At 44.5% G+C, this 14,407-nt stretch overlaps 1 protein-coding gene and 1 non-coding gene across 5 annotated transcripts in view; one reads left to right on the forward strand and one right to left on the reverse strand.

Moving 5' to 3' along the window:
* Positions 1-9,877, forward strand: part of IFT81 (intraflagellar transport 81) — a 106,448-nt gene extending 96,571 nt beyond the window's left edge. For 3 of the 4 annotated variants that reach the window (XM_038575025.1, XM_038575028.1, XM_038575026.1), the window contains exon 20: positions 9,175-9,877. In XM_038575025.1, the coding sequence (XP_038430953.1) occupies positions 9,175-9,513 (339 nt within the window). In that variant the 3' untranslated portion in view covers positions 9,514-9,877. The remainder of the gene's footprint in view (positions 1-9,174) is intronic. The other variant, XR_005379150.1, reaches the window with a different exon arrangement.
* Positions 7,246-7,352, reverse strand: LOC119866279. Its single transcript, XR_005379601.1, has one exon. It is a non-coding gene; the product is annotated as a U6 spliceosomal RNA (small nuclear RNA).
* Positions 9,878-14,407: the final 4,530 nt, after the last annotated feature.

Below are 14,407 nucleotides of genomic sequence, written 5' to 3' on the forward strand. Positions count from 1 at the left end.
AATCACTTAATTGCTTTGGACTTCAGTTTCTGTCTCGGAGCATATGACTCCTGATCTCAGGATCATGAGTTTGAACCCCACATTGGGTGTAGAGATTACTTAAAAAACACAAACTTTGGAACACCTGGGTGGCTCAGCGGTTGAGCAGCTGCCTTCAGCTCAGGGCGTGATCCCACAGTCCCGGGATCGAGTCCCACATCCGGCTTCCTGCATGGAGCCTGCTTCTCCCTCTGCCTCTGTCTCTGCCTCTCTCTCTGTCTCTCATGAGTAAATAAATAAAATCTTAAAAAAAAAAAAGGCACAGAGAAAACTCCTGTTTTCTTCTAAGAGCCTTTAGTAGCTCTTATATTTAAGCCTATAATTCATTTTTGATGTATGGAAGAGATCCAACCTCAGTATTCTGCATGGGTGCGCCTATTTGTCCCAGCACAATTTGTTGAAAGACCCTTCATTCCCTACCCCGCCCCTCACTGAATTGTCTTAGCACCCTTGATGAAAATCAATTAACCATAATTGTGACAGTTTATTTCTGTATTTTCAATTCTATTCCATGGATCTGTCTAGATATATCCTTATGCCAGTACCACACTGTCTTGATTACTTTGACTTATGGGGGTGAGTTTTCAAATCAAGAACTTTGAGTCTTCTAACTTTCTTCTTCCTTTTAAAGGATAAAATAATGTATGTATAATTCTTTGAAGCTGTCAGAGGAAGTATGTGTGATGACTGTTTAAAAGCAGAGATGATAACTCAGGAAGGCACATGGTATAGGTTTAGAATAGTTAGTAGCTATTCTCAGAGTTGACCTATTGTACATGATTGTAAATGAACGCCTGTCCTTTATGGCTTATCTTGTATCAAACTGTCAGAGGCAGTTCCAAGCAATGATTACATTTAGGAGTTAATATAAAGAAAAAATCCTGTGGAAGATTGTGATTTACTCAAGATAGATTCTGTGGCCTTTTAAGTTTGTTCAAAGAAGTTAGTGTGTTGTAAAACCAGTTAAAATAAGAATAAACTTGGAAATATAAAATAGCATCAGCTCATAGCCCTTAGTGAAGATAACTAATGACCCTGGCCCTAAAATTCCAATTTATTTAGAAATAAGTTTTAATAAAAACTTTATATAAATAGAAATATTTCTCAGTCCAGTCCTCTTTAATGAAATGCCATAAAAATAAAAGACTAGAACATAAACTTTCCTTTTTTATATATTTGTAACCAAAAGCATTGCATAATCAGGGAGGAACCAGGAAGTAAAAATAATCACAATTATAGTAAAATTAAACGAAGTGATCTGTTTTCATTACTCTAGCAGAAGTAGAAAGTAAAGATAAACACGGCCAGCAAGTTCCTTTATCAAATTCGAAAATTCTTTCCTTGTCAGTCATTCTTTAATAGCAGAATAAAAATGAACTTTTTATTACGGTTTTTAACTCAACAGTCTCTTTTAAAAAGTTTTTAGGGACACTTGAGTGGCTCAGTGGTTGAGCATCTGCCTTGGGCTCCGGGATCGAGTCCCACATTAGGCTCCCTATGGAGAGCCTGCTTCTCCCTCTGCCTATGTCTCTGCCCCCCTCTCTCTCTGTCTCTCATGAATAAATAAATAAAATCTTTTTTAAAAATATTTTTAATTGTGATAAAAACACATAACTTAAAATCTACCATATTAACCATCTTTAAGTGTTCCATAGTGTTAAGTATATTCACACTAATGTGCAGTAGACCTCCATAATGTTTTCATGTTGCAAAACTGAAACTCTATATCCATTAAACAACTCTCCATCCCCTTTCCCCTGGCAACCACCATTCCACTGTCTGTTTTTGAGTTTGACTATTCTAGGTTCCTCATATAAGTGGAATCATAGAGTATTTATCTTTTTGTGACTGGTTTATTTCACTGATCACGATGTCCTCATCCACACTGTAGCATGTGACAGGATTTCCTTCAAGACTGAACACTGTCCTTTTAAATATCATTTTTATGGTACAGTCTATTCTATCTTTAAACATCATTGCAGGGCAGCCCGGGTGGCTCAGCGGTTTAGCGCCGCCTTCAGCCCAGGGTGTGATCCTGGAGACCCGGAATCGAGTCCCACATCGGGCTCCCTGCATGGAGCGTGCTTCTCCCTCTGCCTGTGTCTGTGCCTCTCTCTCTCTCTCTCTCTCTTTCATGAGTAAATAAATAAAATATTTTAAAAAAATCATTGCATTGTCTGTTTTAATGTTCCAGAGCATGACCAAATGCAGAATGATGAGAAGCAAGGCAATATACACATCTGACCTTCCAAATTTTCCTGTCAAGAAATCGGAGGAAGTTATATAGTGATTATACACTGTAGGATTTCCTCAGAATGAGAAAAACTATTTGATGCTAAATTAGCAGTCAAGACTCTAAAGACCTTTTTGCAAGCCCTTTGTATTGAATGTTTTTAGTTGTTTTGTTTTTTCTAGAAATGCACTAGACCTATTACAACTTTTTTTAAAGCACCTCTTAATCTATCTCTGCTGCTGGATTACTTTTTTCCTTCAAGCCTGCAGACATTCTCTCCAGCTTCTTCAGATTGAGTTTGCTGTGTTCCTGTTTGTGAATAACCCTTCTCTCCTATTCTGTCATAGCGACATTCTCACGTTCCACAGTTTGTTAAGAGAATGCAATCGCCAACAGTAGATACTGTTAGGTCACAGAACCCAATGGGAGAAAGATTTTATTAAAAAGAAGCAGAGCTCATTCATTTTCAGTCTTCCTACCTTAGTATTTTAACAGCTTTGTTGAGCTATAATTTACATACCATACAATTCATGATTTAAAAATCCAATGATTTTTAGTATATTCACATTCACTTTGAGAACATTTTATGACCCCCAAAGGAAAGCCTGTACCCATTAGCAGTCACTCCCCACTTCCCCAGCAGTCCCCAGCAACCACTAATATACTCTATAGATTTGCCTATTCTGAAATTTCATATAAATGGAACCGTACAACATGTGGTCTGGCTTTTTAGCATGATGTTTTCAAGGTCATCCATGTTATAGAATGTATCATTACTTTATCCCCCTTTTTTTAATTGTGGAAAAATACATATAAAATTTACCATCTTTATCATTTTACGTGTACATTTCAGTATTTTAAGTACAGTATCGTTGAACAACTAATCTCCAGAACTCTCTTCATCTTGTAAAACTAAACTCTGTTCCCATTAAACAAGAGTTTCCCATTCTCCCTTTTTCTCAGCTTCTGGCAACCATGATTCTACTTTGTCTCTGTGAATTTGACTACTCCAGGTACCTCATGTACATGGAATTATACAATATTTGTACTTCTATGACTGGTTTGTTTCATTTGGCATGATACCCTCAAGAACCTTGTCATTCATTTTGTAGCATGTGTCAGAACTTACTTCATGCTTCATTCCTTTTTATTACTGAATAATACTCCATTGTACAGATACACTACTTTTTGCTTATCCATTCATTAGTTGATGGGCATTTGGGTTATTTCTACTTTTTGGTTCTTATGAACAATATTCTTGTAAACATTCATATACAAGCTTTTGTATAAACATGTTTTCAGCTCTCTTGGGCATGTACTTTGGAGTAGAACTGCTGAGTCACATGACAACTCTATGTTTAACTTTTTGTGGAACTGAGCAACTTTTTCAAAACTGCATCATTTTATACCAGAAAAGCATGGAGGTTCCAATTTCTCCACATCCTCATCAAGGATGCTGGAGAAGAGGATGTTGTTATTGCTCATCTTTTTATTATAGTCAACCCAGTAAGTGTGAAGTATTATCTTATTGCGGTTTTGTTGGTATTTCTCTGGTGGCTAATTTTCCTGTGTTTATTGGCCATATCTTCTTTGGATAAATGTTTATTCAGATCCTTTGTCCATTTTTAAAATTGGGTTGTCTTGTTATTGTTGAGTTGCAAGAGTCATTTGTGTATTCTGATTACAAGTCCCTTGTCAGATATATGACTTACAAATATTTTCTCCTATTTTGTAAGTTGCCTTTTTTCACTTTCTTGATGGTGTCCTTTGAAGGACTTGTCTTAATTTCAATGAAATCCAATTATCTATTTCTTCTTTTGACATTTGTATTTTTGGTGTTAAATCTAAGAAGGTTTTGCCTCACCAAAAGGCACAAAGATTGGAGTGTGTGACTGGCCCAGTTGGCAGAGCATGTGACTCTTTTTTTTTAGCATGTGACTCTTGATCTTGGTGTTGTAAATCCAAGCCCCACACTGGGTGTAGAGATTACTTAAAAAACGCAAATAAACTTTTTTTAAAAGGCACAGAGATTTACACCTGTTTTGTTCTAAGAGCCTTTAGTAGTTTCAGCTTTTATATTTAGGCCTATGATTCATTTTTGGTTAATTGTTATATATGATGTAAGGAACAGATCCAGCCTCAGTATTCTGCATGTGTGCACCCATTTGTCCCAGCACAATTTGATGGAAGACCCTTCATTCCCTACGCCACCCCTCATTGAATTGTCTTAGCACCCTTGATGAAAATCAATTAACCATAATTGTGACAGTTTATTTCTGTATTTTCAATTCTATTCCATGGATCTATCTAGATATATCCTTATGCCAGTACCACATGGTTTTGATTACTTTGACTTATAGGGTGAGTTTTGAAATCAAGAACTTTGAGTCTTCTAACTTTGTTCGTCTTTTTCAGGATTGTTTCAGCCATTCTGAAAAGATGACTTTCAGATTTTTGTCATGTACTGGGTTAGGAAAGATAAGAGAGAAGGAGATTTAGGTTTAGGTGGGTCAAATGAAAAATTCTGCTTTGTCTAGATGAAGTTTGTGGTGCCTGTTGGACACACAAGAGGAGCTGTATGTACAGTGGGATCTACATGTAGGAACTACATGTGTTCCAAGGATTGGTCAGAGCTGGAGATAAAAAGAAATAAAGATGTGAGCATCAAGAGCATGTAGGGCTCATCACCCTTCCCATCTGTTTTTTCATCCCTCTATGCTCTCTTGGGTTCCCCCTAACAGTTCATCTCAAGTTATTTTCTTACAGCTTCCTAGGTGCTCCAGACCAGAGAGATTTCCCCATCTTGTCATCCTCTGGAAGGCTTACCATTTATGGAACTGCCTACATCAAGGTTGAAAACCTTCCCCCTCAACCTTTCAATTCTTCCTTTTCATGTAAATATTAAATATGCAATCATCCAGGGAAACCAGAAGGGATGAGTAGGTTTGGAGGAGGGGAACTTTGGAAACAGGCATTCATGAAGCTGGTTCAGATTTGGATGGGCCCAGAAATTATTGCTAGGTGGTAGGGACAGTGGAGCCTGAAACCAAAATGGAATGGAGAATGGAAAGTCACTATGGAGGGATGCCTGGGTGGCTCAGCGGTTGAACATCTGCCTTTGGCTCAGGACGTGATCCCAGGGTCCTGGGATCGAGTTCCGCATCGGGCTCTCTACATGGAGCCTACTTCTCCCTCTGCCTGTGTCTCTGCCTCTGTGTGTGTGTGTGTCTCTCACGAATAAATAAAATCTTTAAAAAAAAAAAGTCACTATGGCACACAGGAGACTTTACTACTGCTACTCCACTGTAGCGATTTCCAGCTCTTCCAGCTCAAAAGGATTTGGGTTGGGGATCCCTGGGTGGCTCAGCGGTTTAGAGCCTGCCTTTGGCCCAGGGCATGATCCTGGAGTCCAGGGATTGAGTCCCACATCGGGCTCCCTGCATGGAGCCTGCTTCTCCCTCTGCCTGTCCCTCTCTCTGTCTCTAATAAATAAATAAATAAATCTTTAAAAAATTTTTTTGCAGAGCTTTGATGGTAGTGATAGTTGCCCAACAGTGCAAATGAACTTACACTTAAAAATAGTTAAAATGGTAGATTTTTATGTTGTGCATATATTACTACTATTAAAATGTCTTGCAGGGACACCTGGGTGGCTCATTGGTTGAGTGTCTCCCTTTGGCTCAGGTTGTGATTCTGGGATCCTGGGATTGAGTCCCACGTCGGGGTTCCCACAGGGAGCCTGCTTCTCCCTCTGGCTGTGTCTCTGCCTCTTTCCATGTGTCTCTCATGAATAAGTAAATAAATAAATCTTTTTAAAAAATAAAATTAAATAAATAAATAAATAAATAAATAAATAAATAAATAAATAAATAAATAAATAAATAAATAAAATGTCTTGCAGATCTAGAAACCAGGTCCCAGAACCTGGAATGTTTCTATCTATCCCCTAAGATACCTCTTTTCTTTTCTTTTCTTTTAAGATTGTATTTATTCATGAGAGACAGAGAGAGAGAGACAGAAACACAGGCAGAGGGAAAAGCAGGCTCCATGCAGGGTGCCCAATGCGAGATTCAATCTGGGGTCCCCAGGATCAAGACCTGGGCCGAAGGCAGGCGCTAAACTGCTGAGCTAGCCAGGGATCCCCACCTCTTCTTGTCTTGTTATCAAAAGATTGAAGACACCCATGGTAATCATCAGCTCTTACAGAGAGCCAAGAAAGTAGCTGCAGAGGCCTGAGATGTTTTTGCTTCCAAGTATGTACGTACAGCTCTGCAGTGGCTGGGAAGCTGACCAGAAGACCATGTCCCTGCCCTTGCCTGCATAATGCTGTATAAATATCATCAAATTTATGTTGTGGAGGGGTCTCCTTTTGTCAGTCCCCTGCAGGCCGTCCCTCTGTTTGTTGGTACACGTGATGGAGTCTAAGTAGAGGGTCTCTCAGTGAGTGCAGCTTCTTTGAGTTGTCCATGTTGGGAAGGTCCCAGCTCCTGGTGCAAGGAGTCCAGAAGGGTGGGTAGAGGTCAGCCCCTATCTGGAAATTCACAGTCACCCCAGCTACATATCTCTTATGACGTGTCTCCCTTTAAGTGGTGCACCTTATTACTGTTGGATTCCCAGTAGATTTCTTCTCAGAAGTTAACCGGGGGGCCTCTCTTACCTTATCCTTTGCCCTGGGCCTCTGTCTTCTCTTCCCACTTCTCCTCACCAGTAAGACCCATTTCTCCATCCTGCCATGCCTGTGTGTTTACACATCTCCAGCACAAGGCAAAGGGACTTGGGGGTATTGGTTCCTTCTAGTTTAGGAATACTATCAGGTTGAGGCATGGCCAACGAAACCCCAGCCTGAGCCCACAAAGAGCACTAACCACATCTTCCCAAGTGCCATGTTCCACCAGTCCTTCCTTTCACTCATCCTGAAATCTTTGGATGCCCATGGTGTTGTTTTGTCCCCTGCTTCCAACCTGATTTTTTTTCCAAACATGAAATGCTTTGTGAATTTGCATGTCATCCTTGCAAAGGGGCCACACTGACTTTCTCTCAATCATTTCAATTTTAGTACGTGTGCTGCCAAAGCAAGCACCCTCCATTCAGATTTTGAGGGTCGTTTGACTTTATTTGCCTTTGTCAGCTGCTGTTTTCTGCCTCTAAGGGTCCATGTTGTGGCTCTGCCCTCTCTGGACCCCTGGGGAGGGCACCCAGCAAGATCAGCTTAATACCTACATCCACTTTTACAGGACAACCTCATTAGGAGTCCATTACACTTTTAAAATGCTGAAACCAAATCACTCCATTCTCCTTTTTTTTTTTTTTAATGTCTTAAAAAAAGGAGGGTGGCACCCTTTCAAAATCTTTGAGAATCACAAAAAGTGGGTGTCATGAAATGAGGGTGGTTGTGCAGAGCCCCCACGTGTGAAAGGGCAGTAGACGTGGTAGAGTGTGCTGTGCTTGTGGGCGTTCTCGCAGAGCTGTGGGCTTCCAGAGTTCTGGCCCTGAAGCCTCAACACCTGTTGGTATAAGCCAGCTTAGTCCCCTTGCAGTGAGCTTGGGGGAATCTATTAGCTTTGCCCCTGAAGTTAGATTCCATGCTGTCTCAGAAGAACAGTAGAGGGAGAGAGAAGAGGAAGGATGAATGAGAGAGAAGCTAGGAAAAGATTTGTACTGATGCTAGAAAAAAAAAAAAAAAAAAAAAAGCTCTTGCTGGGTTTACTTATGCAGGGTAGATTGCAAATACCTTGACCTGGCAGTTGTTCTGCACCCGTGACTACCTTCCAAACTCACACACACATACAACCCAGACACACAGAGCAATTCAAAGCTCTGGTCTGGAAAATCTTCCAACTGGGGTGTCAGTTGGTTGCCTTGTGATGACAGGTTTAATGGTCTTATATCTCGCATTCCACTGAGACCACCTACCCAGAGGCCACACCCTACTGACCTGGTTAGCCAGGGCCTGAGACCACACGGGAACGCAGTGTGGATGGAGGGTCAGGAAGTGTGGATCGAGGGTCAGGAGACCTATGCTCTGGGTCAATCGCTCTGACTTGCTGTGTAACTGTGTCCATGTTGCTTGCCCTCTCTGTAATTCAGGGTCCCAAATATAAAACAGGACTGAAGGCTCTTGCTTCATAGAAATGTCACAAGATAAGTCACAAGTGCTTATGCTTCTAGGAGTCAAGAAATCAGGGAAATCCTCTCTCTCTCTCTCTCTCTCTCTTTCTCTCTCTCTCTCGTTGCTGTTGTTGAGGTAGGGTGTCCTGGGCTCTCTTATGCAAGCCCTTAGAAGACATTTAATCAGAGAGTAAGACTGAAAAAGAAAAAAAGCAAACCTGCTCATGAAAGAGCCTTGAGGTATCTCAAGTATCTCCTTCCAGACACAAGTCCAGGAGCCTCTTTGGTTGTTTCTAGCCAACAACCTCAAGTTGAGGATAGAGGTGCTTTTTTCCCCTTTCTTCCAGTTTTCCTTTCTGATCTGATGTCTCTTTGAGTGACGCTGGTTGAGGCAGGGCCACAGGTGACGGTAGAAAATAGTGTCCCAGTTGCTCAAAGCTTTTCTATGGGGTAATACATGGATCAGCCTGCCTTGTCAGTGGGTGAATAAAAGGAACAGCCTTTTTACTGATTTGTGTTCTTTTGATTGTTCGAGTAATCAGCCCAGCTAATTCAGCGCCCTCTGATGGCCTGCTAGTCCATGGTAAAGTATGTGCAGAGGGAAACACCATGGTCTGCCAGTCATGGCCTGTGGTTCTAGATGAGTAGATGGAGTATGGTGACCCAAAGCAACCGTAGGCTTCTCGTTCTTGTGAAAGAGCCTCAGGCTCTCAGCTGCTGTCTCAGCTTCTTATTATTGCTGTGACAAATTACCACAAACTCAAAACAACACCAATGTATTTTCTTAATTTCAGGAGGTCAGAAGTCAGCAAGGCTGTGCTCCTTCTGGAGGCTCCAGGGGAGAGAATCCAATGTGGTGCCTATCCCAGCCTCTGGAGGCCACGGTGCTCCTTGACTCATGGTGCCTTCTCTGTCTTCTGGGCAGGCCGGCCCAGCTTCTGTCACACTGCTCTCTAGCTCACCCTCCTGCCTTCCACCTGCCAGGGACCCTGGTGATGAAGTCGGGCCCCTACCCTCTCCTTTCCTGGGTTTCTCAGGATCTTGGGGCCAGGAGCCAGTGGGGAGGCACATTGATTAGAGTCTGTGGAACCTTCTTTAGGAAAGGAGGCAGCCCGACATCACTGGCCTGGTGAGCCCTCCCCTCGCCATCAAAAGTGTCCATGACCATGAAGAGAATGAAGAGTCTGGGAATAAAAAGAGGGACCCAATATGTCTGATCATAAGAAGCTTGATCAGAAAGGGTGAAGGTGGGCAAAGGGGTTGACACCCTGTCTGCGCAGCTCGTTGACATTTTCCTTCACCTCGATGTTGGCATCACTTCACCAGAGCACCACCACGCTTTCCATCCCTCAAGACCTTTATTTTTAGTTTGGGGTATTTTCTATTGTTTAAAGGTTGCCTTGCAACCCGTTTGCCTGGAGGGTTTAAACAATATAGAGTTTCTTTGCTGAGCAGCAACAGTAGCCAAGAGAGACCGAATATAAACTTTTAAGTCTATTTTCTCAGAGTTCGTACATCAGCAATGGCTTTAAACAGAAGAGTTTGCGGCCCCTGGCTTGCCTGTCCCTGGGGGAGGGGGAGAGGGTGGCTTGTGAAGAACATTTTGTGTTCTCTTATCTTTCCTACTAGTGGAAGGGGATAAGCACCAGAATAGGAAAACAAAATATCTGGCTATTAATATACCCTAAGTCCTCTAGCACATGGATTGGATTTGTTTATTTGTGAAAGAGAAGGATGCTTCTCTCTGACCATGGGCTCCCCTGCCAGCTGGAAGGGAATGGCAGGCACAGTGCCCTCCATAAGGTGAAGGGGATTGGGAAGCAGGGCCTAACTTCCCACTTAAAAGAGAAAATCCTCAGACTTTTCTCAAGGAAAGTCGCCTTTCTGGCTCCTCCTGCCTTGAGCCCCAGGAGCATCACTTAGGGAAATTAAGAAAGAAAAAATAATATAATGAAGCAGGAGGATTTACCACGAAAGGGCCAGAGAGTGTCCCTAGCTCTCCTAGCAGATGTGTGTGCGGTACCGTCCTAATGTCTGACCCTGGGGAACCAGAGGCCTGGACAATCTTGCTGGAAGAAAGAAACTGGGTCCCTTGGGTGGCCCAGTTCACTGGTGGTGAGCTGGGGCAGACACAGGAGTGTCCCCTCTGTAAGAGGAGGGCAGCCCTGCTGAGCTCAGATTCGGGGCTACTGTCCTATACTATGCTCCCCTGGGGCTCTTCGTGGTTTGAAGAAAGCAGTGTCCCAGAGTAGACAGAGTTTTCTAGAGGGGTAGATGGCTCATTAATTATAAACCTTCTAGCTGGGAAAAAGCCAGAAGGGAAGAGATTTCTTGTGGGGGCAGGAGCACACACACACCTCTGAGCCCCATATCTGCCATGTCTTGAACACGTTTTGGAGTGCCCTTTGGCTGCCTGAAGGGGTCTCTGCTTGCCATGTACCAGGGTCAGGCCTTCTCAGGTTCCCGGGAACGTTTTGATTAGCCAGGAGTCCCAGGCACACACCGCACACCGAGAAGAGGAGGGCAGGCTTGGCAGGGCCTGCCCTCTCCAAGAGCAAACAGGGACAAAGGTCGGTGTACTTAAGGCTGCCTCTCCCAGCCTGCTTGTCTCCCTGCCAGGCCAGATGCCCCAGGTTGTCCCCTGCGTTGCTACATGTTTCAGGAATCCATCATCTCTGTGCCTGCTGGGTCACCCATTACCCCAGATCCGATTCCCAGGCAGGGACGGTCAGGACACCTGAGCAGAAGCAAAAATTTAATAGCTTTGAAGCAGAAATGCTGTCGTGTCTTTACCTGTTGGGTTGAGAGCCAAACGTGTTACCCGTTATGACGCCATCGTGGAAATATGCATGAAAGGAAGAATTTGTAAGCTACCTCTTCTGGCCGTCTTGGCAAAGGGGGAAGCTCTCTGTGTGAACCACGGCTCCTCAGACTCTCAGAATTTGAAGAAACTTCCTCTGTGATGATTTCTGTGACTATATGTCACAGCCACCCCAGAGCGTTTGAATTTGTCCCTACAGCAGCAGGTCTAGCTGTCCACTGGGCTTCTCTGTGAGAATCTCAACAATTTGGAGGTCACCGAGGTTGCCAAACAAAACCAGTCTGGCTCAGATTTGGTGTAGAGTGAGCAGAGAAAGAAGCCTGGTGTTTTATGAAATCATCAAGGCTCTTACGGCCCACAGCCCTCCTTGTTTAGGATTAGAATCCTATGTGGTGTTTGTTTTCCTTCTCCTTACCTGGGAATGCTCTTCAGCCAATGGAATGACGACACGGCAGCTAATCTGAATTATCTCGTTTAACTTCCACCTCACACCTGTGAGGGAGACATGACTGACCTGCAACCTGTAGGTGAGGACCACAGCTCAGAGGAGCTGGGCAGCGTGCTTGCAGTGACCTGCTACATTTGTCTGCAAATCTGACTGCTTGGCCCCCTACTCTGAGTGCAGAGGAAGAAGCAACAGGAGAACCAGTATTTTCTGAGGGCTGTAGTTGAGGACAGCTTTCTTAGAAGCTAGGGCCCTTGTGACTTACGTTCACGGGGCCATCTGAGGAAGTTGTTTAGCTTCTGAGGTGATAGATGAGGGCAGAGCGTGGGTGGAAGGGTAAGTCAGGACAGTGTTTCTTGTCTGGTCCCCATCAGGGAGTCCACAGGCCGACTTCTGGGCTATGTTTATATCATTATTTTTAAGGCACCAACACCAGCTCAGCAGCTCTAAGCTTTCTCTTCCTTTAGCCATCCTCCATGAGGAAAGAAGCCAAGAGGAAGAGTTTCCCAAGCCATTTCCCTCAGTGCAGCTGATCCCAACTTGAAACCCAAGACCTGTCACACTGTGGCCCTAACTGAAGCCCGGCTAAGCCATGCGTCCTGAGACCCAGCAGGAAGCCATTCCGTGCTCTTGTATCAAGAACCGTCTCCACCCAGGCACAAGTAGGCTCTGCTTCCATGGTTTGACCTCAGGGGTTAAGCTGGCTGGTCAAGCCTGTCAGTAGCCATCCTCTAGACTCGGACTGACTGTCAGCAGTCGTTTACTGGGAGAGAAGAGCGGGAGGATGCCCAGGATTTGCATGTTGAATTTGGGGCCTCTTCTTGAAAGGTAGCCTCCTTGGAAAAGGAAGGTAGTAGAGGAGTTCCTATAGCATTGAAAGAGCCCCCTCCATTTGCTGCTCAGAGGGGAGCAATGATCCCATGCCGTGCCCTGCCCCCCACAACTAGGATTCCTGCTCCTGCCTTCAGAGCCATCCATCATCCTTTGTCCTGACTGATGGGACTTTTCTTTGGATGGGCAGTGTTAGTAGGGAACCCCACCCCCAGGTTTCCTAGTCATCTGCAGGTCACAGGACCCTCCAATCTGATGCTCCAGCAAGACTTTGGTTCCATCCTGCCAGGCTACCTCTGTCAACAAGACTACGTACATCAGCTTTGCTCCACTCTGCGATTCTGAATTACCCTCTCCAGCAACCAGCACCAGCAGTCCCCTCCCAGTGTCCTGATATCCCCTGGTTAATAAGCAGCTCACATAAAGACAATAAGGACTGTTGCAAGAAGGGGAGAGAGGCTGAGGTTCTCTGCATACAGGCCAGGAAGCCCTGGACTTGGCCCAGGAACTGGGTGGTTGTTCCTGTTCTCTGCCCTTTGGTAGGCTTCCTTACGGGTTACAGAAGGAAGAGAAGCCTGAACGCCTCATCTAAAGTTGTAGTGGACCATGAGGCAAAGAGGCATTCATTAATCAATGAAGGATTCTTGCTGAAGTCTGAGGCCCCTTCCTGGAGGATACTAGTCCTCTCCAGAAGAGAATAGATTTCTGCCCTTTATTCTTTCAAACCAATTTCTAGAAGGCTCTTAGATCCCTATCAATTAAAGCACTAGTCATCCACATCCCTCTCTCCTGTCTTTCTGAGCTGCCCAGACGGCACTCTTCCTACCAACCACCACCGCCCCCCGGCCCCCCGCATCTCCCATACTATGTTTTATCCCCTTGGAGTTTGGAGATGTCCTTGAGAAGTCCTGGTGGGGGAGGGGGGAGAGAAGTCCCTGAGGAAGGAACTGGTGGGGAGCTGACACCCCCCTTATTGTCTCTCTGGTCTGAATCCAACACACCAGGGGAGCTGGAGCCCTCTCCCTAGGACTGCCCATTGTCAAGGTCCTGGTCACCTTTGAAGCCTCCTGCAGGGATCCCCAATGCCAACGGAGCCTCTCTCTGAAGCACAGCACTGTGATATTTTAAACTTGGAAATCCCTAGACAAATATGTCTCACTTAATCCTCACCAAGCTGGCCCCCAGCAGAGACTCGTTTGGCCAAACTTATCAAGTACCACTAGTTCTTGCAGCAAACATTCCCTTTGTTCCAGGCATCGTGTTCAGGGCTGGGAATACAGGATAAACAAGGTAAGGTCCCTGTCCTTGAAGATGACCAGACTATCAGAAGAGACACACGCTATGGGCCTCTCGCATGCAGAATGCCTCAGACCCAGCACTCCTCTATCTTGCCAGGCTCCAGAGGACCCTGCTCTCTGCCATTTGTCAGCCCTGTGGCTTCAGCTTAATTGCTTACCCTAAGCTTCAGCTTGCTCATCTGCAAATCGGGGTCATGAACAGTATCTATCTCATAGAGACATTGTGAGGATTAAATAGAACCACTTCTTTGCGAGGCGGATAGGGCTAAGTACATACCTTCCTCCTGAAGGTAACATGTGCCAGGAGAGCGGTAGAAGCAGGCCAAGCAGGGTTTGATCCCCAGCTTACAGGCAAAAATGACTCTTCTGAGCATCACCTTCATGGGTGATTAATAATTTACCTAATCCGAGTAAATTGGCTGATGTGTGTGAAAGTACCTAATACATAGCAGGCATTCAGCACATGTTAGCCTTTTGGAACTTCTCAAGAATCTGAACACACACACACACACACACACACACACACACACACATACATTCTCCCAGTTAATCCTCAAGGCTTGACCCTCCCGGATTCAGTTCTCATTCCCCCAGAGAGTCGTGTTCCGTGATCAAGTGTTCCCTCCCTCTGT

The sequence above is a fragment of the Canis lupus genome, chromosome 26 (genome assembly GCF_011100685.1).
Source record: "Canis lupus familiaris isolate Mischka breed German Shepherd chromosome 26, alternate assembly UU_Cfam_GSD_1.0, whole genome shotgun sequence".
Taxonomy (NCBI): Eukaryota; Metazoa; Chordata; class Mammalia; order Carnivora; family Canidae; genus Canis; species Canis lupus.